The sequence below is a fragment of the Solanum pennellii genome, chromosome 3 (assembly GCF_001406875.1).
Source record: "Solanum pennellii chromosome 3, SPENNV200".
Taxonomy (NCBI): domain Eukaryota; kingdom Viridiplantae; phylum Streptophyta; class Magnoliopsida; order Solanales; family Solanaceae; genus Solanum; species Solanum pennellii.
In genome coordinates this window covers 69,440,106-69,464,767 of record NC_028639.1, presented here as the reverse complement: position 1 = coordinate 69,464,767, position 24,662 = coordinate 69,440,106, and the positions used below count along the sequence as shown (strand labels likewise).

At 34.5% G+C, this 24,662-nt stretch overlaps 2 protein-coding genes across 4 annotated transcripts; both read left to right on the top strand.

The window, feature by feature from the left end:
* Positions 1-208: 208 nt before the first annotated feature.
* LOC107014729 (protein LEO1 homolog) lies at positions 209-13,250 on the top strand. Of its 2 annotated transcripts, none has more exons than XM_015214778.2 (12): positions 209-424; positions 1,476-1,936; positions 2,273-2,402; positions 2,480-2,656; positions 3,071-3,247; positions 4,291-4,422; positions 5,266-5,445; positions 5,532-5,663; positions 5,909-6,019; positions 6,105-6,341; positions 11,771-11,935; positions 12,900-13,250. In XM_015214778.2, exons 1-11 carry the CDS (start codon positions 302-304, stop codon positions 11,906-11,908), a joined length of 1,998 nt encoding a protein of 665 aa, XP_015070264.1. In that variant the 5' UTR covers positions 209-301; the 3' UTR covers positions 11,909-11,935; positions 12,900-13,250. The 2 variants fall into 2 exon arrangements, with proteins under 2 accessions (XP_015070264.1, XP_015070263.1); XM_015214777.2 differs by having other exon boundaries at positions 210-424; positions 2,270-2,402.
* A 2,802-nt stretch (positions 13,251-16,052) lies between these two features.
* On the top strand, positions 16,053-20,124 carry LOC107012582 (chaperone protein ClpB1). Of its 2 annotated transcripts, XM_015212458.2 has the most exons (7): positions 16,053-16,206; positions 16,683-17,861; positions 17,953-18,134; positions 18,223-18,845; positions 18,943-19,222; positions 19,313-19,510; positions 19,605-19,904. In XM_015212458.2, exons 2-7 carry the CDS (start codon positions 16,709-16,711, stop codon positions 19,902-19,904), a joined length of 2,736 nt encoding a protein of 911 aa, XP_015067944.1. In that variant the 5' UTR covers positions 16,053-16,206; positions 16,683-16,708. The 2 variants fall into 2 exon arrangements, with proteins under 2 accessions (XP_015067944.1, XP_027770925.1); XM_027915124.1 differs by lacking the exon at positions 16,053-16,206 and having other exon boundaries at positions 16,709-17,861; positions 19,605-20,124.
* The last annotated feature ends 4,538 nt before the right edge of the window (positions 20,125-24,662 follow it).

The following is a 24,662-nucleotide window of genomic DNA, read 5'->3' as shown; positions in this document are numbered from 1 at the left end:
CCGTCACCGCTTAAGATGCTACGTGTGAAAAGTACGCAATGGGTCACCGCTTGTAACAAATATAAAAAAGACAAGCAAATAAAAATTGGAAAACCTAATTATTTTATATTTTCTTAAATTTATCATTGGTTTGTCATGTTTTATATGTGACCGTCAGTCAGTTTAAGGAAACCTCCTAATACAGGTGTGATATTACTCAGCTTCACACAGTTTGTGAGAGGCGTTACAAAACAGTGTTCAGAAACTCAAGGAAAAAAGGCTAAAAAAGCAGCGAGTTGAAGAGAGAAAGCAAAGAGGAGCCATGGTGGGTGAAGAGAAGAAGAGGCATCAGATGATGCAAAACCTGTTCGGTGACCAATCGGAAGAGGAGGAGGAAGAAGAAGAGGAGGTTGAATCCGAACATGAATCCAATCGTCAGCCTTCGGTTCGATTTTTTTCCTTTTTTTAAATCTGAATTTCGATGTTTTTTGATTAATCGAGTTGTTTTCTTGTTGAATTTTTAGTCGGTGAATGAATGCTATATGTTTTTGTTTGATTTTCTGCGGAATTTTTGAACTTGGCCCTAATTGGTTGGTGATATATCAGGTATGTTTATTGGTTCTAAGGGTACAAGAATGATTTTAGAAGGGCTTTACTCCAATTTAGTACTAATGTGAAGGAAAAAAAATCAAGAAAAGGAATTTTGAATAATCTGTTCGATCTTTTTTATTTTAATCTGAATTTCGATGTTTTTGATTAATCGAGTTGTTTTCTTGTTGATTTTTTAGTCGGTGAATGAATGTTATAAGTTTTTGTTTGATTTTCTGCTGAATTTTTTGAACTTGGCCCTAATAGGTTATATATAAGGTATGTTTATTGGTTCTAAGGGTACAAGAATGATTTTGAAGGGATAAATGAACAGGTTTAGTACAATTTAGTACTGCTGCATGAAGGGAAAAAAAATCAAGAAAAGGAATCTTGAATAATCTTGAATATGTGTAGCCAGTTCAGTGGTTTGAACGAACTTACTTGTTCTATGGCATGTTAGCTGAATGAAAGATGAAAGAGACACTATTTATAGTGTTAGCTTTGAATTTCCTATTGAATGAATTTGTAAAAGTTGAATCCTATTTGGAAAACAAGAATTAGGGGATGCTTTTCCTATAGTTGTCGGTATATACATTTTGTACAGATGGTTGGAATCGTGGATGATAATCTCTGATGCGCAGTCTTATTGCTTATATGAAGATTTGTTGGGCCATAGTACTGTAGTTTTCTTTGATTGTTTCAGCCCTCTACTTGAGGACATTACTTGAAGTGATCTAACATGCTCTCATGTGTTTATGTCTTGGTCAAACAAAATAAAAGCTTCATAATTCCAGTCAATGTCACCTTTGCTTCTTGGAATTGGAATTCACATTTTTCATTCTTCTCTGTGTTTGGTTACATAACATTTGGACTTTGAAACTGTTCCTTGCTGCTTTTTTCTTCTTCAGGATGACGGGGATGGAGGCTTGGATCCCGAAGGCGAAGGAGAAGGGGAAGGGGAAGGAGAAGTTGATATTGAAGGTGAAGGGGAAGGTGAAGGTGAAGGTGATGATGATGGTGAAGGTGAAGGTGAAGGTGAAGGTGAAGGAGATGGTGATGGTGAAGGTGAAGTAGAAGGCCAAGGGGAAGCTGAGATGGAGAGTGAAGGTGAAGGTGAAATGCAAGAAGTTGATCCTGGGCATGGAGAGAGTGAGGGTGAAAGAGATCAGAGTTCTCAGGAACTAGAGGTTGGTGATCAGAGGGCACAAAGTGAAGGAAGAGAGTCAGAGAGTGATGAAAAAGAAGAATATGGTCAAAGAGTAGTGACTAGTAGGAGGCGGGATGTAATTGACAGTGAGTCAGAAAGATCTGAGGAAAACCACTATGGTGACAATGAAGACGAGGAAGTAAATCAAGCAAGAAGTCCAAGGTATTGCTGTTCCTTCCTGTCTCTACTATCTCCCCCTTCCTCCTGATGTTTTTACTCAGGGAGAATGTAGATTTATGTTGTGGTATTCTCATAATCAGTTCATGAGTCCTATTGCAACTGCTAATTGCTGATTCTGCTAGGGTTTATTTATTGTAAAATCTTCATATCATTTGATATCAAATAGCATGTGGACAATAGCAAAAAACATATTATAAAAGGTTTGGTTGCATAAGTTGGTTGGTGGAATTTCGATTTCTCATCTTGGAAAATGGAATTCTTCGTTGTTTTTTAGCATCCAATTTTTTTTTATCACAGTGATCTTCTGTTTTGCAGTAGATCTCCTGGGGAAGAGAAAGATGAGGCTCACTTATCCTCTGCTCCGGAGATTCGTGATGTGTTTGGGGATTCAGAGGATGAAGAAGAGGCTGATTATGTCGTTCGGAATAAAATTGACGAGGAGCAAAATGTTTGTACAAGTGCTACACATTTCAACTTTAGTAGTTGTTTGGCTCACTTAGGGATTTAAAATATTTTTCATTGCAGTTAATGGATGAAGAAACTAGCTACGGCAAATTGCAGCAAGAAGATATAATACCTGAAGATGATGGTGGATACGAGTCTGAAGAAGAGCATGTGGAATCTAAAATTAAGGAAAAACCAGTTGGGCCCCCATTAGAGCTGGAGATCCCATTGCGTCCACCACCAACTTATTCAGACAACGTCAGTACTCTTTCTTGTTTCTACTGATGTAATTCCGCAGTATTTTGTGTCACTCCCCCCCCCCCCCACACATCCTGCTTAGTTTGCTGCTGAGTTGTCCAATTTCTAACATGGATTCTTTAAATCCAAGGTATTATGTCTTATCCGCTGTGAAAACCTTGGATAGATTTTAAGCTTCTATTGGAGAAACTTCTAAGCAGGCTAAACTGTGTCCACTTGTTTCTTTTTATAACTAGCAAATTCAATTGGTCCACATGATGCTATTGCTCATGTGGAGTTGTCATATATTTAAAACTTCATTCATGTTTGTCATTATAGTTTCCGCCTTTTTATCAACCCGAACCTTAATGATTGAAAAATATCATTTGGTGCTTAATCCTGAACTTTTTACTTGTTTACTTTCTTATGATGCAGATGAGCATGATCAAGGTTTCTAACATAATGGGCATTGATCCCAAGCCCTTTGATCCAGAGACATACGTTGAAGAAGATGCTTTCGTGACTGATGAATCTGGATCCAAGAAGCGCCTCAGCTTAGTTAACAACATTGTTCGATGGAGGAAAGTTAGGAAGCCTGATGGCACGACAACTGTAAGTGAATTATATTTCTCCAAAAAGAAAACTGCAAGTGAATTTTGAATAAACTCATTTATACATATATGCTTGGGGATGGATCATAAAATCATCTCATCTTGATTCATCAGTGTAAGTTGAGCTCTATGGCTCAACAACTGTATGTGAATTTTACACTTGTTTATGTTGCGTGCTTGATTCATCAGTATAAGTTGAGCTATACGGCATGGTTGTCTGATGATGCTAGGAGACTTTCTTATTTTACAAGAAATGGAACTTTTGTTGTTCTGAAGTGTTAATTCCACATAATAATTAAAATTATCAAAATGTTAATGGAAGGAAAAATTCGAGAGTGTGTCCTAGTGGTCAAAGAAGTGGGTTCTGAAAGGGGTTCTCGGGTTCAAAATCTCAATCCCAACTGAAGCATGATCTTTTTGCGGTTCACATCTGTCCAAGCCCCGGGGGAAGAGTTATGAGTAGCAAGTAGCCGTGGAATTAGTCAAGGTGCTTGCAAGCTGACTAAGAATCACAGTTATAAAAAAAATCTTAGTGAAAGGAAAGATAAATAATGTGACAAGCACAAAAGGGAAAAAAGAAGAAACAAAAGGCATAAGGTAACATCAAATGAACATGAAATCAAGAAAACGAGGAGGTACAATAATAGGTTATGTGTCTAGTCTTTCTTACAAAAACCTAATAGGTTATCTTGAATTTAATGTATTCGGTGGCTGGTCAAATAGCGTTGATGTCTATGTTGGAGCTAAAGCTTTCAACGCTGGACTATGCAATGACAAGTAAAATCCCCCTTCAGCAAAAAAAGAGCAAGGATTATGTCTTAAAGGAAACATTGTGTTTTGGTCATAGAGACTGACATAGAAAGTAGAAACAGATACTTGCATGTCTATATAACTCTACAAGGTGGACTGCTTGTTAGTTATTTATCATTGATCATACTTTGATAACACTTCAATATTTATGTGAGTTTGGATTCACAGATCAAGAAAATTTCTGATTCATTTAGCATTTCTTGCTACTGACTGAATGGATGTTTCTGTATGTAGGTAGAAAGCAATGCTCGCTTTGTGGAATGGTCTGATGGCAGTGTGCAATTAATGATTGGAAATGAAGTTCTGGACATATCTACCCAAGATGCGCAGCAAGATCATTCACACCTGTTTCTTAGACATGGAAAGGTGAAATCTCATGTCTATTGTCATATATGATGCAAAATCCTAGTTACTTTGGCTGAAAAATTTCTGGGAAAATAGTGGTCCTATCTTCAAATCAGCAGACAATTTTTTTTTTTAACAAACAATTATGTATCCAGAACAGTACTTTAGGTAGTGCTGTAACCATATTTACCAAATGGACTCTAGAATGCTTCTATCTCTGTCTATAATGAATCAAGTACATCAATAATAGACACAGAATCATTAAGAGTAAAACTGGTTACACCTAAAACAGAGCAGCAAGATAAATTTAAGCTTGATCTTCTGCACTTCATTTTCTACACCTTCATAGCATCTGTTGTTCCTCTCCTTCCACATTGTCCACCACATGCATGCTGGGATGAGTTTCCACCTACACCTATTTTTAGCGCTATTAATCCTACTTAATCCCAGCTTCTGGGAAGTTCAGAAACCTTGCCTGGCATGACCCATGTTAGGCTTTAAAGGTTCAAAATAATACTCCATAACCTGCCTGCGACTTGCAATGAAGAAATAAGTTGTTGACTTTCTCGGCAGTCTCCTTACACAAAACTCCTTGAACACATGTGAATTCCCCTCTTAATCTGTCCCTACATTGTGCTTATCTTTCCTTGCCACCTGAAGACTCCTTTCCCTTCAACTTTTCAGACAGTTTGCCAGTTTCCTCCCTCAACCTGTGATCGTTATTCCTTTTACAAAAGTTAGGCTGCATGTCTCCCTCTTATTATTGAATACTATTAAATTTTTCTTATCTCAATACCTATAGTCTATGTACTTTATGAAACATTTATTGCATTGTGATCCTTAGCATAAACATCCAACTCGCAGGGAATACTACAATCACAAGGGAGAATTTTAAACAAGATGAGGTTTATGCCTTCATCATTGACATCAAACTCGCACCGTTTATTGACTGCCCTTGTTGATTCACGTCATAAGAAAGTTTACAAAGTGAAGAACTGTTTCACCGACATTGACCCTGAGAGGGAGAAAGAGCAAAAGGAGAAGGTAAAATTGATGAGTAATGGATTTTATTTTGCTCTTGGTACGTTGTAGCTGGTAAGTTGACTCTGACTTTCTTTTTGTCTATGAAGGCTGAAAGCCAAACAATCAGGGCAGGTGTACTCCTCAATCGGAAAAAGGAGAAGGTCAGCCGAAAATACATGCCTACGTTACGTAGGGAGCGCCAACTCTCTCCTGGTTTCTTGGAGGATGGGCCTGAGGAGGTTAGATATATATTTTTTCATTTGTCATGCATATTGTAGGAAAGCATTATTCAGTGGCATGATATATTGAAACCTCCTGATTCCTGCTTGCTCTGAAGTGGGTGGATTATCTGTTAAACACGTTTTAATATTTATTTAAGTGTTGCCTTGTGGAAGACATTAGTTGAACCACTCAGCATTTCATAAGAAAAAGTTGCCACTCTGATCTTTCCTATCTGCCTATTGGAATTTTCTCCCATTATCAGGAAGAGGATACTGATTACTACGACTCTCGACGGTCTGCTGCTCGCCGTCGCTTTGATGAAGACTTAGAAATGGAAGCTCAAGCTGAGAAACGAATCATTAATGCAAAGAAGGTGCAGAAGTCAAGTGGAATCAAAGAAATTTCTTGTTATTTTTTGCTACTTTATCAGCTAACATGAAGATTCTCCCCTTTGTCAGAAAGATATTCCTAGGCAAACATCATTGCCTGCTCCAAAGCATTCTCGACGCCCTGTTGATTTTGATGACAGCGAGAAGGAGGAGTCTGAGTATGAAACCGAAGAGGAAGAAGAGGAGGAAGAGAGGTCTCCACCACGTAGAAGGGCTGTTCAGGAGGAGCCGGAATATGAAGAAGAGCAAGAGCGTGATCAGGGTGAGGAGGAAGAAGCATATGATGAAGAGTCGGAACAGGAGGAGGTAGGAAGCTGTTCTTCATATTCTAGTTATAAACCATCTGAATCTTCTTGATCATGTGTGGCATTTAATTAATAGGTAACTGTGAGAAGCTTAAACTTTTACTGGGAAGTTCCTTACTTATGTTTGGTATTTCTTAATCTGCCTGTTTTAAACTCTTGTCCCAGTACTGTTGTAAACTTTCTAGACACATAGGCCTTCTCATATTGGTTAGTGAGATGGTTCAACAAGATTTGTTTAGTGCTCGACTCTGCATGCCATATTCCAGGGAATACGTGTCAGATGTTCTCTGCTCAGTAATTTGTTTGAGAATAATTTTATAAACATGTTGGTCAGGGTAAGGCTTCCTCAGCTGGACTTTCTGAGTAAGACCTTAATGATTGCTAAATATGTTGGTGAGACTTTCAAGACCAAATGGGCTGCTTGCCATATGACCATATCCCTTTCCCTTACATTTTTGCCGCAACTTGGTGGCACTACAAGCTATCAACTGCTATATCTGGTTTTTCTGTGGTTCTGGCTGGTAATAGTTTGGAGAGAGGATTGTTCGAAATGTGAAACCTGTTATGTCGTATTAAATTAAATATCTAGGAGCATGACAAAAGCTACAAAGCTGTCAGCTTGGATTTCAAAAGGATAGTTACCTTATCTAGCTTATTCATCTAGTGTTCAAATCTTTGAAAATACTAATATTTTTATTAGAACTGATTTAATGATGATAAGTGCTTTTCTTATAAAAACACTTATTCAAGTGTTAAATTTTTTGAAAAGGCAATTTTTGTTGGTAGAGTCTTTGGAAGAAATTCTCGTTCTGAATTCGAGTTTTTGTTCCTAAAACTTAGAAAATATTTCTGATGAACAAACTTGCCTTGCAATTTAACCTATGAACTTCTGGTTGAAGTTCATTTTTCTGACGAACAATAGAATCAGAGTAGATTCCAGGGTTATCTTTCCGTCTGTCCTAGCCTTGGTGAGTAAAGTAACTCGATACATGTATTGATTGGAGTTAGCTGGTAATCGGTAAATTAGTCGTGACATGCACAAGTTGGCTCGGATGTTATTTTTAATGTTAAAAGAAAACTAACTGTATCAAACTTCTGATTAAGTGTTTGTATACACACTATACGTCTCCAAGATGCAGCGCCTCCCAAAATGGGGCATTACAATTATATCATTGATCGCTTTGGTATTTATTGTTCGTCGATCCCTTTAGGTTAGAAAAAGATGTATATATATATATGTGTGTGTGGAGACTAATTTTACCAACGTGACTTGTTGGTCCGAAGCCATATAAAGATGATTTTGGTATGTGAACAACCACAAGAACAACAAAAATCCGGTGAGATCTCACAAGTGGGGTTTAGGGAAGGTGGGGTGTACGCGGAGGCGCATGCCTTTGCAAGGTAGAGAGGTCGTTTTCGATAGACCTTGGTGGTACGTGGACAACTAGTTTTGAAAAACTTTGACTATTATGAATCCTCTTAATAAGGTTTGAAGGGACGAGATTGATATAAAAGACTTATGCAACCAACTCGAAATTAGTTTGAATCGAGGCTTAAATGTGTAGAATTGGTATGTAGAGCTATTATGGACTAAGAAGATTTACATTAAAGATGCACCGTAAAAGATTTCAACTGTTCACTCTACCTTATTGGACCTATGATTTTAATGGGAAAAAGATCAACTTTTGAAGCAATTATGCAGCTTGATACTTAATAATTGTTTCTTTGCTGCTGTAGCAATTTTGGCGGTCATTATTTCATGGAAATGTGGGGTACATTACCATATGGTCTCAAGACAAATGGTTTGATTCATTGACCGTGGATGTGTCTAGAAAGAGAAATTAAATCACGAGGTTTAGTTAAAGTAATAGGCGGACATAATCCATATATCAACTTTCTCATGAAGAGAACTCATTCTGAACACTAAAATTTCAGGCAAAGGTCATTATGTTAAATAATAAGCTCAGAAGAGGACAATACAAAGGAAAACATGAACAAAATGCAGTATTAGTAGTTTCCGCCTAGGTCTCATTTCAATAGCAGCAGAAATTGGTTCTCTAGTGCTTTAGAGTTGAAAATAAAGTGCCCTACATCGCATTAGCAAAATAATTTTTTTGAATGTATCTAAGTTGCCTGAGTTATTCGATAACAATAAATGTCCTTGCATGAGCAAAATAATTTTCTTTAATGCATTTAAGTTGCCTGAGTTATTCGACAACAATAAATGTCCTCTTGATGGAAATTGAAACTGTTATTCCTTTTTTTTGGCAATATCGTTTTTTTGGTTAATGGTTGGCTTATTTATACTCAAGAGAAAAAGAATATTGGATGATGAGTGCGATCCGTATAATCACTTACGAGATGGATATCTCATTAGGTGTTCGTGTTCCTGGTGTTTTATTTTCTTACGGTCGCTTGTCCCATGCATCGAGGGCCTAAGGGCTTTTCTTAAGCAATGCAACTCTTTCTAAATTACATGCTTTTGATGCATGGTCACATTTTCCTAAGGTTATTAGTCTTCCTATGCTGGTTGAATTTATATTCATGAAAAAGTAATTGGATTTTGTAAGACTAGTAGAGATCAATTATAATAGCATGCGTATAGAAATTGATGGGTTTCCACTCCATACTTCTAGGTTTTGAAATGCTAGATGACACAATAGTACAACAAGAACATACCTAGTGTAACCCCATAAGTGGGTCTAGAGAGGGTGTAGCGTACGCAAACCTTGTAGCGATACAAAGGCTGTTTACGATGGACCCTCGACAAGAATAGTAAACAAGAGTAAACCATTGCGGGTGCCGGCAGGTGCAAATTTCCATTTGGAGAAGTTAGTGAGGTCGTCATATGCAATGGGTAGTTATTTGAGGAGATAAATCAGAATGACTTAAACATAATATACAAGTTAAAATTTTTTTCTATCTATTAAGAAAAAAATGTGAAGACTTAAAATAAATGGATGAAATGAGGGGTGTTACGTGAAGGCTATATTGATTTTTGAAATAGTTGAGCTCATATTTTTTTGACATGGCTACTTGAGTTCGCTGCTTACTTTTAATGTATTGCAACTTCGTCCTTGTTGTATGGATTTTCAAATTGTTTTAGGTATATAGGTAGTTTGATGCTGAGTCGCTCAGACTCTTCACTTTTGGTGTCACATGCGTGTCGCACGACATGGGTGTGGGTGTGGGTGTCGTGTCGGATTTGGTCAATCGATTTTAGGTACTTCGACCAAGATCGATGGGGAAAGTTTGGATAGTTTTAATGATTTCTATAATCAATACAAAAGCTAAGATGACATTGAAAAAGATTGAATACCTTTTATATATAAAAATTCAATATCATTCCTCTTCCTTTAATCATCTTCCATAATTCTCTTCGAGTTTTCCACATAATATCTCATATTTAGGTTTTATAACTCTACTTTTTGGATATTTTAATTATTTTTAGGCGGATCCCCATTCCCGCACTCGTATCCATACCCCGAATTTTGAAGGAACCGGCCTCTAGATCCACACCCTATCGGACACCCGCACCCGAGTTCGAGCAACTTAGGTTTAATGTGTGGTTATGCAATTTTCTCTCTAGTTTTCTTCGTTTAAATAAAATGAAAAATGCGTCAAGTTCGGTGTATACGAAAAGTTCTTGAAGTGAAAGGCAGAACTCCAAGTTTTTTTCTTACACCCTCCCTTGGAGCTCCCACTTTTTTTTTGGCTCACGTGGTGACTCGAGCCCACAACCTTATAGTTGGAGGTGGAGGGTGCTTACCAGCTCGTCACTCTTGTCGTAGAACTCCAAGTTCAATGTAGTCCTTCTTCAACAATAATATAGAATTTGAAGCGCTATTTTAAATTGCCGAAATTTAACTTTTGTCCTTATCTACCACATATCTTACACTGCTTGCCACCCTCTTTAACTTCCAAATCATTGATTGCATACCTAAGCAAATGAGTGCTATTATAGGCAGTCCCCAGTCCCACCAGCACATAAATTGGCCCAATCTCTACTCTTACCTCTTCCCAAATAGTTTCAGTATGATTAGCGAAGTTCTCTTCAATGAATTTTATCTTTAAGTAAGAGTCCAGATGAAGATGCGTGTCCAGTGCTTCGTGCTCCTATTTTCATGCTGAGACAGCATTAGCAACATCAAATGATGAGAGAAGGGGGACACTTCGGTACACAAACATAATGGAAGGGAGAAAATGGAATCTAACTTCAAAACAAACGAGATCATTTGGAAGAAGAGAACTGTTCACTAGCTTCAGGGGCATAAGGTGTACCATGCTTGAAAGAGAAGGTCAGGCTCTAGTAAGCTGGAACAATGAGGGTAGTGGCAGATAGACAAAAACAGATGGAGAATTGTCTCAGCAGTGATATGATGGACCATTTGGAATTTAAGATGTTTTGAAGTATCAGTAGCCCTTTACATAGGATTAAAAAAAACTGCATTAAATCACTTCATGCTATTGGTGTAGTTCTGAGCATATAGATGATCCTGTAGACATTATAGACATCTTAGGATCCTCCTAAGATGAAATAGGACCTCGAGATAGTTTTTCTTTTTATATTTGCTAAGCCTAGTCTACTCATTAGTATGTAGCTCCATGTTGTAAATTTTTGGGATCCCAGCCTTAGTGCTGAAGATTTATATACAAACTTGTTACCTTCGTAAAAAAAAAGAACGATATCTTTTCAGCAAGTCAATGAATCTGTAGATTTTACTGGAAGGTGGAAATTATTTATGGCACTGATCTTGAAAAATTTCCTGCCTTCTGTATCTTTCACTCTCCTCCTGTGCATTCTTTCTTTAATTTCTATTCTAAAGTTTGATTCTTCTGAGTACATGATCATGACCACCATATTTGGTAGTCAGTCCTGTTTGGAGTCATCAAATGCAATAATCAGGGGATCTCCCTTTAAAATTTGATTGTTCAATGACCTTATACATGTTTCAATCTAGTTTCTAATTTGGTTGACAACAAGTAGTTCAAATAGGATTATACCTTGTTAACAATCTGAGTCTTAAAAAACCACACCTCAGCAGGAGGCAGGCTACACACTTTTATGGTGTCTGGTTTCTAGAGGGAAGACTGGAAGGTAGCATAGATTACAGGGAAATCATTCTACAATTTCAAACCTTCGGAACCAGAATGTCCCCTGTTAACATGCTATGTCCTACCTGCACTAAAGTTGATCTATCACAGAAATATTCTTTCTACCCGTACCTTCCAGTTCTTTTTGGAGTTCTCTATTATGGTTAAAAGAATTGTTCTGCGCTGGTCAACACTTCTTTTCATGCTAAATCATTAATTTGGGATTCCGGCTCCATGCAATTTGATGAATTTACTTATCTGAAATTTGATTGTTAAAGTCATTTACTCCATTTCTCTTGCTTTCTTCCTTCTTTTTTGTGGTTCAAAATTCATCAGGAGCCGAAGCAAAATTTAAGGGAACCAGCATCGAGTCACAAGCGGAAAGGGATTGAGTCAGATGAAGAATCTCCTCCTAGGAAGATTCCAGCTGCTCATCGCAGAATGGCAATTGTTTATGACAGCGATGAGGATTAAAATCTAATGGCGTGGAATCTTAGACAAGTGAGTGTTGGTTGTGAACTAATTTAAGCTCCCTCTATGCCATGTTTCTTCTGTGATATATGTCAAGGCTTCTCTTTTATGAATGTATGACGTGCGGAGTTGTATTTCTGTCTTGCATATATACATGTTTCTGCTCTGGAGATCTGTTTTGCCCCATCATCTTTTGTCTTCAACTCTACTGAATCTCAAGTTTATTGCATCCGTTGAAAGATTAATTGCTGAACAACCTGTTTTTCTTGTAAATTGATTATACTAGAGTTTATGCATAGTTGCTGGTGTTTGGCTGTAGCAATTGAACTAGGTCAAGTGCATGGATTTTTAGTGAGATTTGCAGACTAGTTGCAATTATTGTTTTCCATCCAAAGACATAAAATTTTTAGCTGGAGAACTTTTTGTTATTTACTCCCTTTGTTTCAGTTTGTTTTGTCTTACTTTCCTTATTAGTGCCTCTTTCTCTTGGCAATTCTTTAATTTCAACTTTCCAATGAAATGTTTAAAACCACAATGTTAAAGGACATTTTGGTACATTTTACATATCTTTAGTTTAGGACCACAAGTTTCACAAGTCTTCTTTACTTTCTAAACTCCATAGTCAAGTCAAAAACAACCAAACAAATTGAAACTGAGGGAGTAAAAAGTTTGTGGCTGCACGTTCTTTGTGGTAGAGTAGTAGTATTAAAATTACCATCAGTTAATGAATCGTCATAGTGGTTCTAGTATAACTAAATGGTTATATCTGTATGTATACTATCTAGAGTTACAAATGATGTTCATTCTCAAAAAGAAAGAGTTAGGAGTGTTGGTGAGGTGCATGCTTTTCTTTTTGTATGAGCATATTTTATACTTTTAATTTGCTATGAAACTTATCTGTAAAGACCTATTGTTCTAGTTTTCACAAAGCTGCATGCACACTAGATTTTTTTTGGACTGAAGTTTGAAATGTGAACAACCTTTCTTGCTTCAGGTTTGCATTTGCCTAGCAAATTTGCACAGGAGATTGTCATAGGATGGAATGGGACGTTCGGAAGCCTGGGATTTGAAAAGAGGCATCAAGAGCCTGAATGTTGTTCAGTTATACATCACCGACCTACCTTAGGTTTATACTTTCAGATATCTTTCTCATACTGAATTTGGCAATGAGCCGTAGCAGAACTGGTGTTACCTTTTTCTTCCCTTTCGTATGAATTGTTGTTTAAGATGGATAGCCTGGGTTTTTTTAAGCAGTGACCTATTTATGTATAAATGAAACTTGAAACTTAGTACAGCTTGCTGTCGTCTTTTCTTTACTTGTTTGTCAGTTTTCCCCCTTGCTCAATTCAGCAGTTATTCTGAACTGTACGAAAGACCTTTTGGTTTCTGTTCTTGTAGTTTAATTTCTGAAAAAAGTTCCCGCAGAGATCATGTGGAACTGATTCTTTATAATCGGGTAAGTCTTGATTTTATTCTGGCTTCAAAGAACCACTGGATGGTTGAGGTATCCAAACGTCTAGAGGAGGATACCTTCAATGTGGGTGCTCTTGCTTGATGCTTCGTTCTCTCTGTTTTAGTCAAGTTTTGTTGAGCCATTTTGTGATTATATTCCAATTGTTTATTGTTAGTGATGTGATTGCTTGATGTTGTCCCTCATTCTGTTTCCTCTACTTGATGGAACAACCCAGAATTCAGTTAAATTCAACTAATCTTTCAAAACGGTCTCCCTGGTGAACGTTGATCGTAATTGTAACGGTCCTAAGGTAGGGAAATCTCTTGCCGGATAAATCTCTACCTGCACCAAAAGTGCAACAATCTTGGCAATCATCTCTGAGAGAGGCGCGATGAAATAGATATATCGACGAAGATGCAAACTACCTATGTCCAGATTGATATAACCCATGAGCTTCACTATTCCATCAAGGTTTTAGTGTTCAATCATTTCAGAATCAAACTTTCAGACACTTGAAATTGAAGTTGAGAATTGCTTATGTGAAGTTACCAAATTTCTAATATACGTCTTAGAAGTTAGGCTTCACAATTTAGATTTATTTATGATCTTTTTGATCAAATTATTACATTAATTTACTTTGAAAGTACTTTTGGTAATAAATACCACGTAGTATGTTTTTGGCAAATTAAATGAATACACACTTTTGAGCAGAAGTATTGTTTGATCAAGTTTAAGAAGTATTTTCAATTGTATTTCCTTAAAAATGTTTTGAGAAAAAGGTGTTTACGAGAAAACCCATAATTTGTTTCTTCTTTTGACTTCTGAAAAAAACCATTTCTTTACTCGAGATAACTTTACTCTCAAAAATTAGGTCAAACACTTCATTTTTTTAAATATGCACTTTTAACCTTCCAAAAATTTGACCAAAATGTTCCTAATTTTATAGAAAATTGAGTAGTCATATTAATGTCCTTTTGGCTTTTGTATGGGTTCATACTTCATAGTACTAGTAAAATCAGTGATCAGATTCTCTTTCTTTATTTTTTCAATATACAATTTTAAAGGAGGACTATTTTATGCACACCTTTACATTAAATTAACTTAAAAGAATTAATTTATAGAAAATTGAGTAGACATATTAATGTCTTTTACATTAAATTAAATTAAAAGAATTAATTTATAGAAAATTGAGTAGACATATTAATGTCCTTTTAGATTTTGTATGGGTTCATACTTTATAGTACTAGTAAAATCTGTGATCAGATTCTCCTTCCTTATTTTTTCAATATACGATTCTAAAGGAGGACTATTTTAGACACACCTTTACATTAAATTAAATGAAAAGAATTAATTTATAGAAAATTGAGTAGTCATATTAATGTCCTTTTAGATTTTGTATGGGTTCATACTTCATAGTATAAGTAAAATCTATGATTAGATTCTCTTTCTTTATTTTTCAATATACGATTCTAAAGGAGGACTATTTTTGTATGCCTTTACATTAAATTAAATTAAATGCTAAGTTTTTGCCTTTCAGTTTCATAAGATTATCATATAGGTCCTCTCTGTTTTTCCTAATCCACTAATCATGTATTATAAGTTCAGGCAATCTTAAAACAATTTACTTTAATTGAAAACTGATCACAGCATGTGCTTTTTATTTTATTTTATAATACACCATGTATTATAATCTTTATTTCCATGTAAATATCTTTATACATATGTCATTGCGTCAACTTAGTAAATTATTTAGCCTTAGTAAATTATTTAGCCTTACTTAAGCGACGTAATATTTTTAGTGATTTAGTGCTGAGTCAAATATTCTAATTTTTTGGTTGCTATACAACGAGTGGCTATAAATTTACTTTTAAATAATATTTGGTTATTAACTACTTATTAGAGTACCAAAAATTCTGGTCAAAATCTTCAGACCTATTTGGTAAGATGCATAAAATCCAAACTTCATACCTTCCAATCATTTTCTAAGTTTAAACCATACTTTATATATATATAAAAAAATTAATTCAATATTTAAATTTAATCGTATAAAGAAAAAAAATCTTCTAATGACCGAAACATATATATATATATATATATATAAAGGTTTCACGAATAGTTCATTAAAGAATTGAAATATTTGATCAAAGGCAATAGTAGAGATTCTATTTCTATAAATATGATTATAATCCATAACTACATAAAAATCTATAAATAATTATAGATTATTCATTTTTTTTTATTTCTTATATTTTCTCATCAAACGAATATTATTTAGATCAAATAAGTCCGATAGAAAATAAAATATCACTACATAGACTGAGTTTGAGACGGAAGAAGTCGATAATTCACATGTGTGACATTTTTCATTTTTCTACAAATGAAAAATTATTATTTTCCATCATCTTAATTCCTCTTGATTTTTTTCTTTTTGCAAAATAATTTTTTTTTTTAAATAATAAAAATAAAATTCTTTCGCGATAAGTATGGGACCCAAAGTGAATTATGCAAAATATGGGTGTTAAAAAATCTATATTCCAGGATCAGTCTAGTAGTCACCAGATACACAAATCATACGTTGCCACGTGCAGTCATGGAGTAAAAAATATTTCGAGTAAGTTCCAGGCATTTATTTTTTTTCTTTTTTTGGTTTGTTTTTATTCTGGTAAGTTCTAGGCTCATCGTTTAAACTTCGAGAACTCTCTGTTTTCCTTAACATAAACACCTCTCTCCGTTCTCACTTCTCAACAGAAAAAAACTACAGAAGAAGAAACACTCGAAACTCGAAATCACACACTTGATTCTATTCCAAGAACAAATCAAAAGGAATTCTCTTGTTATCTGTTAAAAGGTACGCTTGCATGTCCCTTCGATTTTCAGTTTTTTTTTTTCGAGTTGTGGAAATGATCTCTTTTGAATATAGTTGTTGTTATGTTATTCTACGGGTTCGTGTTAATGTTATTTAGGGGTGGGTTTGAGTTGTGGAAATAGATCTCTTATAACAAATGGATATTTTTCAAAATAAGTGCATTGAGATTTTTTTTTAAATTGTGGGCGTTTTTGGTTATTTCATGAGAAATTATGCATTGTTGATCGGTTTTATGGTTTTGATGGAACTAGTTTCTTTTTTTTTTGGTGATTGAGTTGGTTTGGAGAAATGAGCCGGTTTTGTTATTGATCATTGTTAAAATTTTATAAATTTTGTTGGGTTTAGTTGATATAAGTGAATAAGTTGGTTTCTTATGATTGTTTTCAGTTGGGTTTTCGTAGTTTTTGCTTTCTAGATTGGTTTTATGGTTTCTCATTGTGGTGTTTGTGTTGTTGCAGTTTATTGAAAGACAGAGTAATTCATCATGAATCCTGAAAAATTTACTCACAAGACAAATGAGGCTATTGCTGAGGCACATGAACTGGCTGTATCAGCAGGGCATGCTCAGTTGACACCTCTGCATATGGCTTTGGCTTTATTATCTGATCACAGTGGCATATTCTGGCAAGCAATTGTCAATGCTGCTGGTAGTGAAGAGACGGCCAATGGTGTTGAAAGAGTGTTCAATCAAGCTAAGAAGAAAATTCCTTCTCAGTCACCAGCACCTGATCAAGTTCCAGCAAGTACTTCGCTTATTAAGGTGCTACGACGAGCACAGTCGTTGCAGAAGTCTCGTGGTGACAGTCATTTGGCGGTTGATCTGTTGATTTTAGGCCTTTTGGAAGATTCCCAAATTGCAGATCTTTTGAAAGACTCTGGTCTTAGTGCAGCAAGAGTGAAATCAGAAGTTGAGAAACTTAGAGGAAAAGATGGAAAGAAAGTGGAAAGTGCTACAGGGGATACTACATTCCAAGCACTTAAGACCTATGGTCGTGATCTTGTGGAACAGGCAGGAAAACTTGATCCTGTGATTGGTAGGGATGAAGAAATTCGAAGAGTAATTCGGATTCTATCGAGGAGGACAAAGAACAATCCGGTGCTTATTGGTGAGCCTGGTGTTGGTAAAACAGCTGTAGTTGAAGGGCTAGCACAAAGGATTGTTCGAGGGGACGTTCCAAGCAATTTGGCTGATGTTAGGCTTATAGCATTGGATATGGGAGCACTCATTGCTGGAGCAAAGTACAGAGGTGAATTTGAAGAGAGGTTGAAGGCTGTTCTGAAGGAAGTGGAAGATGCAGAAGGGAAAGTAATTCTCTTCATTGATGAGATCCACTTGGTTTTAGGTGCTGGTAGGACTGAAGGATCAATGGATGCTGCCAATTTGTTCAAACCGATGCTTGCTAGGGGCCAATTAAGGTGCATTGGTGCAACAACCCTGGAAGAGTACAGGAAGTATGTGGAGAAAGATGCTGCATTCGAAAGGCGTTTCCAGCAGGTATATGTCGCTGAGCCTAGCGTTCCCGACACCATAAGTATCCTTCGAGGGTTGAAGGAGAAGTATGAAGGCCATCATGGTGTCAAGATTCAGGATAGGGCTCTTGTTATTGCAGCGCAGCTTTCAGCTCGATACATTACAGGTATGAACTTTTGTTGATTCACCATTATTTCACTAGTTATTGTTAGATATATTAGATACAAAGATAACTAATGTGTAAATTCTTACTTCAGGTCGACATTTGCCTGATAAGGCTATTGACTTAGTTGATGAGGCTTGTGCAAATGTGAGGGTGCAACTTGATAGCCAGCCAGAAGAAATTGATAATCTTGAAAGGAAGAGGATTCAGCTAGAAGTTGAACATCATGCTCTTGAAAAGGAAAAAGACAAGGCTAGCAAGGCTCGACTTGTTGAAGTAAGTGTTATATCCCAGTAATGCTTTAACCTATTATTCTCAGAACTTGTGTAGAGAATGTGTAGAAATAATATAAATTACTTTTCAGGTTAGGAAAGAGCTCGATGATTTGAGGGACAAACTCCAGCCTCTGATGATGAGGTATAAGAAAGAAAAGGAACGGGTTGATGAGCTTCGAAGGCTTAAGCAAAAGCGCGATGAACTTACATATGCTTTACAAGAAGCTGAAAGGAGATATGATCTTGCTAGAGCAGCAGATCTCAGATACGGTGCCATCCAAGAAGTAGAAACTGCAATAGCAAATCTTGAGAGTAGCACAGATGAGAGTACAATGTTGACAGAGACTGTCGGACCCGATCAGATTGCGGAAGTAGTTAGTCGCTGGACTGGTATTCCTGTCTCTAGGCTTGGCCAGAATGAGAAGGAGAAATTGATTGGTCTTGCTGATAGATTGCACCTAAGAGTTGTCGGGCAAGATCAAGCTGTTAAAGCTGTTGCTGAGGCTGTGTTGAGGTCTAGAGCTGGATTAGGAAGGCCACAGCAACCAACTGGTTCATTCCTTTTCTTGGGGCCAACTGGTGTTGGAAAGACTGAACTTGCTAAAGCTCTTGCTGAGCAGCTATTTGATGATGACAAATTGATGGTCAGAATTGACATGTCCGAATACATGGAACAACATTCTGTTGCCCGGTTGATTGGTGCTCCACCAGGGTAAGGACCCTTAACCATTAAAGTATAGTAGAATTAATCACAGTTTTACAAGTAAACCATATTAGGGGTAATGCTGAATATTTTTATGTGTCTGCAGTTATGTTGGACATGAGGAAGGAGGGCAACTTACGGAAGCTGTAAGGAGGCGCCCTTACAGTGTTGTGCTATTTGACGAAGTGGAAAAAGCTCATCCTGCTGTGTTTAATGCCTTGCTTCAAGTGTTGGATGATGGAAGATTAACTGATGGTCAAGGTCGTACTGTTGATTTCACCAACACTGTGATCATTATGACCTCAAATTTGGGTGCAGAGTATCTCTTGTCAGGATTAAGTGGCAAGTGTACCATGGAGAAGGCCCGTGAAATGGTCATGCAGGAGGTATGTTAGAACGCCCAACATTTGCTGCAAAAGGATTATTCACATTGTTAGTTATAACAACAGGTTCTCATACATCTTCTTTCGTTACAGGTGAGGAAGCAATTTAAGCCCGAGTTACTCAACAGGCTCGATGAGATTGTGGTGTTCGATCCTTTATCACACGATCAGTTGAGGCAAGTCTGCCGTCACCAACTGAAAGATGTGGCAAGCCGTTTAGCTGAGAGGGGTATTGCTTTGGGTGTCACAGAGGCCGCATTAGATGTCATACTTGCTCAGAGCTATGATCCGGTAAGTACTGATATCCAGTAATTTAACTCGAAGATCCATTTTCATCGGTGTGATGAATGTAGTTGTACTAACTTTTGTTATCAATGGTGTTCAGGTGTATGGTGCAAGGCCTATTAGGAGGTGGTTGGAGAAGAAAGTTGTAACGGAGTTATCAAAGATGCTTGTGAAGGAGGAGATTGATGAGAATTCGACCGTGTACATAGATGCCGGACGTGGCGGGAAAGATCTAACATATAGGGTGGAGAATAATGGAGGGCTTGTGAATGCTGCTACTGGACAAAAATCTGATGTACTGATTCAGCTACCTAATGGGCCAAGGAATGATGCTGCTCAAGCAGTGAAGAAAATGAGGATTGAAGAAATAGATGACGAAGATGATGAAATGTCAGATTAAAGAGAGGTTGAAAATAACACTATGAAAGTTGAAGATATATGAATTATTACTTTTTGTTTAAAATACCCTGTATAGGGTTGGTCCAATTTTACATCATTAAGAAGTGAACGTATGTTCACAAGTTCTGTTGATTTTGTTGTGTTGTTTCTTTATGTAACTTGAAAATGTCGAAATAGAAAATTGTATTTCTCTGATTTTCTGAAAAATAATCTTTTCTCCATCTTTGTGTTCGGATTTTCTTCATATTTGAGCGGAAAAATTACAAAATCAACTCAATATAGTAACAATGATTAACAATTTGTGTGAATGACCGATTCTAGTTGTGTTGTATTCGTTGCTTTTAAATATTCTTTTAGGATTTGGATTATGATAAGGAAGTGTTGAAGTACCTATTTCTACATTAAAAAGGACAAAAATAAGAAGAAGAAAAAAACAAGTGAAGAATACTAATTTAGATTTAGAGCTTGTTTGGATGGTTTAAAAGCTGGTTAAACTGACTTTTCAAAAGTTAAAAGGTAGGTGAGGAATGTTTTTCTTCAAACTTAAAAGTTATTTTATATTAATTAAGTATATTACCTTTTTCGTTTTTAGTTTTTATTATTATTATTATTATTATTATTACTATTGTTATTATTATTAATAATAATAATAATAAAAATTTGTTATTATTATTAATAATAATAATAATAAAAATTTGTGATAATATAGAAATATATGAATAATAGGAAATATTATTACTTATGGATGTAAAATATAAAATAATTTTGTTTTAATTTTTTTTAAGGATAATAATTTTAAATTAATTAAATTTTTATCATGTTAACAACTTTAAGGGTATTTCAGAAATTTTGATTAAAAAAGTCTTTACCAGCATTTATTTATCAAATACATCAACAATTTTTTTTGCAACTGTAGCACTTTTTTCGAAACACATAACTACTTATTTTAAAAATAAGTTTCAGCATTTTAAAAAATATTTTTTAAAAGTTATTTTTTTTAAGTCAATCCAAACGAACTTTTAAGCTTATAAAGTTATAAAACAAGACTTGGAAATGGACCAAGGTGAACTTTCCTTTAAACCCTTTCACTTTTCTTAGTCAAGAGTATGAGAAAACACCTTTCCTTTTTCGCTTTCTTTCTACTTCTGCTCCTGTTGTTTTGCTTCCGACTTCATTTCATGCCCACTCCGATTAATCTGTCCAGCCCAATGAATAGATCCATCGGCGTCACTGTAATATTTGGGCTTTCCTACTGACTATAGTCCAGCCCAATAAATAGATAGATTCACATGTCTTATTGTATGGCACCCGGCCCAAATGGAAGGGAATTAAATTGCAGAATAACCTAGCAAATATGGAAGTGACATATTGTACCAGTGTTTTAAAACGCTCTTCTGGGACTCGCCTTAGGGTTTGCCTTGGGGTGGGGTTCTAGCAAAACGCCTCGAGACTCAAGTGTGGGATTTAGTTATACAATACTTACCACCTAAGCGTCCGATCGTACGCCCTAAGCACGCCCAACACCCAACGCTTGGGACTCGCTTAACTGATCTTACATAAATTATGTTAAAATCTTTAATTAACATTGTTGACCTCATAATTCTTGAATAAATTAATGATATGCAACTTTTAATCTATAAAGATAACAAGATTGAGAGTAACTCAAACAACAAATGCAGTATCACATATTTACTATTTGGTAACCTATGAAGACAATTATATATTACGTAACATTTCTCTTTGAAAATATGTAGCGAAATTTACTTTTTCACTTATCATTGATCTTGGTTTTGTCATGTGTCTCAAAATTATCATATTTTATTTAACTATTAGAAAGTAATTTTATTTTTATTCATGAAAGTGTGATGTTTATACTATAATACTTGTAAGCTTATTGATTATTTTTTTTTAGGGTTGGAGGGGGGAGGGGTAAATTGTATAGTGTGATATATATATATTTTTTTAGAAATGATCGATTCTTTTATTATTAGAAAGTTAAGATATTAGATTTTATATATTTGTATAGTCATGTTTTATTATTATTGGTGTAATATTATTTCTCAAATCGTAATTTTAATACTTCTTTTCTTTATTATAGATTATCAATACTTATTCTAAATGAAAATCATAATATAATTTTTATATATTATAGTTTTTTCATAAAAAATTATTTGTAAAATTATTGAAAGGAAGTTAATTAATAATAAATCTATAAAATTTAATGTACATGAGATTATAATGTCTCATCTCACGCCCTTGCCTTTAAAACACCGTATTATTACTATAGTACCCCTTTTGTAATGAAATCTTACTTCACGATACCTCATGTGGGGTGGGAGTGAGGGCCGAGGGGGAGTGTGAAGGAAAAGAACATCACAAATTGTATAACTTATCAATTTTACCAAATGAGCAAATACAATTTATAAATAAGTTATCAGAATATTTTAATATACCGATTAAATTAATTTATAAATAAATTTGTCATTACAAACTTCCAAATACATATAATAATATTAATAGAGATTCATTAGTCTACCATAGTAATAACTAAATATTTATTTAATATAATCATTTTATATGATATTGCAATAATCTCTTCATGTTGTTTTATGAATATTTTTTGCAAAATTAAAATACAATTACTAATTACATATACAAATGTTAAGTTAAATAATAATTTTAAATAATTATTTAAATTTCGTATTTAATTAAACATCTGAATATAAAAATATTTGAATCGTTATCATAAAAGGGAAATGAAGGACGTGAGAATTGATTGCAAGGTGGGCATTATAGGCGGCTCAATATTATTGCACCCGTTTGCCTGTCTGCTGTGTTAGTTTCAAAATATCACAAAATAGTCAATTGTAGGTAGAATTTGTGGTTCATACGAATTGCACTGTTCTTAATATTTTAGTCTCCAAGAAAAATTAAACACATCCACTCTTTCAGTCTTTTCGTAATAAAACAATTAATCGACTATTTAAATACTTATTTTATTGGTATGAGAATTAATTTTGAACGTTGTAATTCTTTTTTCATTTTGTCCTTTTCCTACTCTCAATTTTATAATCTCTCCCTTACATAAAGAATGACATTTCTTTCTTTTTAGTTTGTTTTAAAAAAATGACTTCTCTTTTTATTTCTTAAACTTTGTTTTAAGTTTATTTTTGAAACGGATGGAGTAATTTTTTTAAAAAAATCTTGTCAAATGGAATATATTTTAGGAAAAATGCACAACTACTCTCTACACTATGATCAAAGTTCAACGTCTTAACTAAAATATGATACTATTACGCCCTGAACTTTTTTTTTTTGTAATTTTATACATCTTTTGTCTTACGTGGCACATTCCGTGACTCTACGCAGTTGAAGGGGGTGAGAGATATTTGTATGTCACGTAAGTCAAAAAAGTGCACAAAATTATATATATATATAAAAATTCAGGGTTATTACAACTTTAGAATAATTAAGATGTATCTCTGATATTTCAATCATAATCTAGGGAATAACATTTTTCCTAAGTTTTATACAGAGATAATAAGGTAATTATAATTTTTTACATCGAAATTATATAATTTTATTTTATAATTTAACACTTTACTACTAATTAAATAGTCACAAAAGCCATAAAATGTAAATTTTGATTGTTTTTTTTATATAAAAATAAATAAAATTCCTCCCTAAGTAAATCCATGGTGATTGTGATTTATCAATTCTTTTTTCTTTTCCTCCACTATTTTATTATTTTTAAATGACCATTTGTTTAAATAATTAAAAAAAATAATCCACTAGAAGTTATACTTTTGAGCAGTTGTGGCTGTTTAGTCATTAATGTGATAGTATTATATTTTTCAGATTATTGTAAAATAAAATTGCGTATATTTAATGCAGATCGAAAATCATATAGTTATAAATATGTCATGAGCTGAAAATCCCTAGGGATATTTCTTTACTATTTATTTCCCAAAATATATATATATATATTTTTTGGTAGACGTAATGTGACATAGTTGACATTGTTTCGTGTTTCATCAATCACCAAGCAATTAATTGATTAAATAATTTATAAATATCCATATTTTTTTTGTACTTATTAGAGAATAATTTATTCATTTTTGACTTTATACTATACATTATTATGAGAAATATGTTATTCGTGAAGACGTATTTATATCTAAATCAAAATTTATTATCTGTAGTACTCATCATTATTTCTCCTTATCATTATTCTGTATATACTCTGATTACATTTCAGCTAATAACTAAAGGATCGCTATTCGTTACAATTATCTCATGTTTAAATTTATTCGTATTATATATTTATACTAAATTAAATGTATGATATGTTTTTGTATACATACTTGTGTCACATAATCAATGATATAAATATTTTTCACTTCCTAAATCAATGTTTAGTTAATGAATATTATAAACATTCAGTTTTGTCACAAGATTTGTTCAAAGTAATAAATTCGAGTTTCCAATTTAACGATGGCCAAATATTTCATCACTTCAGTATCCCAAAAGATAATATAACCTAATTTAGCCAATACAATAATGTGGCAAAAATTAAATATTCATTGGCGTCAGTGCAATTTGGCGATGTTAAAATTACTAAAATTCACTTATGCCCGATGTTTAAATTTACGGAATAGTTTAATTATTACATTTTAGAATTTAAGATTTTGGAAAATATAAATTTTAATCTACTTAATTACGTCTTCAATTTCATATTTAATTTAATTTGATATTTGTT

What these genes read in the sequence shown, in the direction of transcription:
- LOC107014729 (XM_015214777.2), top strand. Translation starts at nt 302, where the DNA reads ATGGTGGGTGAAGAGAAGAAGAGGCATCAGATGATGCAAAACCTGTTC. An exon ending in AATCAAGCAAGAAGTCCAAG is followed by an intron (nt 1,937 to 2,269) that starts GTATTGCTGTTC and finishes TCTGTTTTGCAG; the next exon opens with TAGATCTCCTGGGGAAGAGA. An exon ending in AGCCTGATGGCACGACAACT is followed by an intron (nt 3,248 to 4,290) that starts GTAAGTGAATTA and finishes TTCTGTATGTAG; the next exon opens with GTAGAAAGCAATGCTCGCTT.
- LOC107012582 (XM_027915124.1), top strand. Translation starts at nt 16,709, where the DNA reads ATGAATCCTGAAAAATTTACTCACAAGACAAATGAGGCTATTGCTGAG. An exon ending in TTCAGCTCGATACATTACAG is followed by an intron (nt 17,862 to 17,952) that starts GTATGAACTTTT and finishes TTCTTACTTCAG; the next exon opens with GTCGACATTTGCCTGATAAG. An exon ending in TTGATTGGTGCTCCACCAGG is followed by an intron (nt 18,846 to 18,942) that starts GTAAGGACCCTT and finishes ATGTGTCTGCAG; the next exon opens with TTATGTTGGACATGAGGAAG.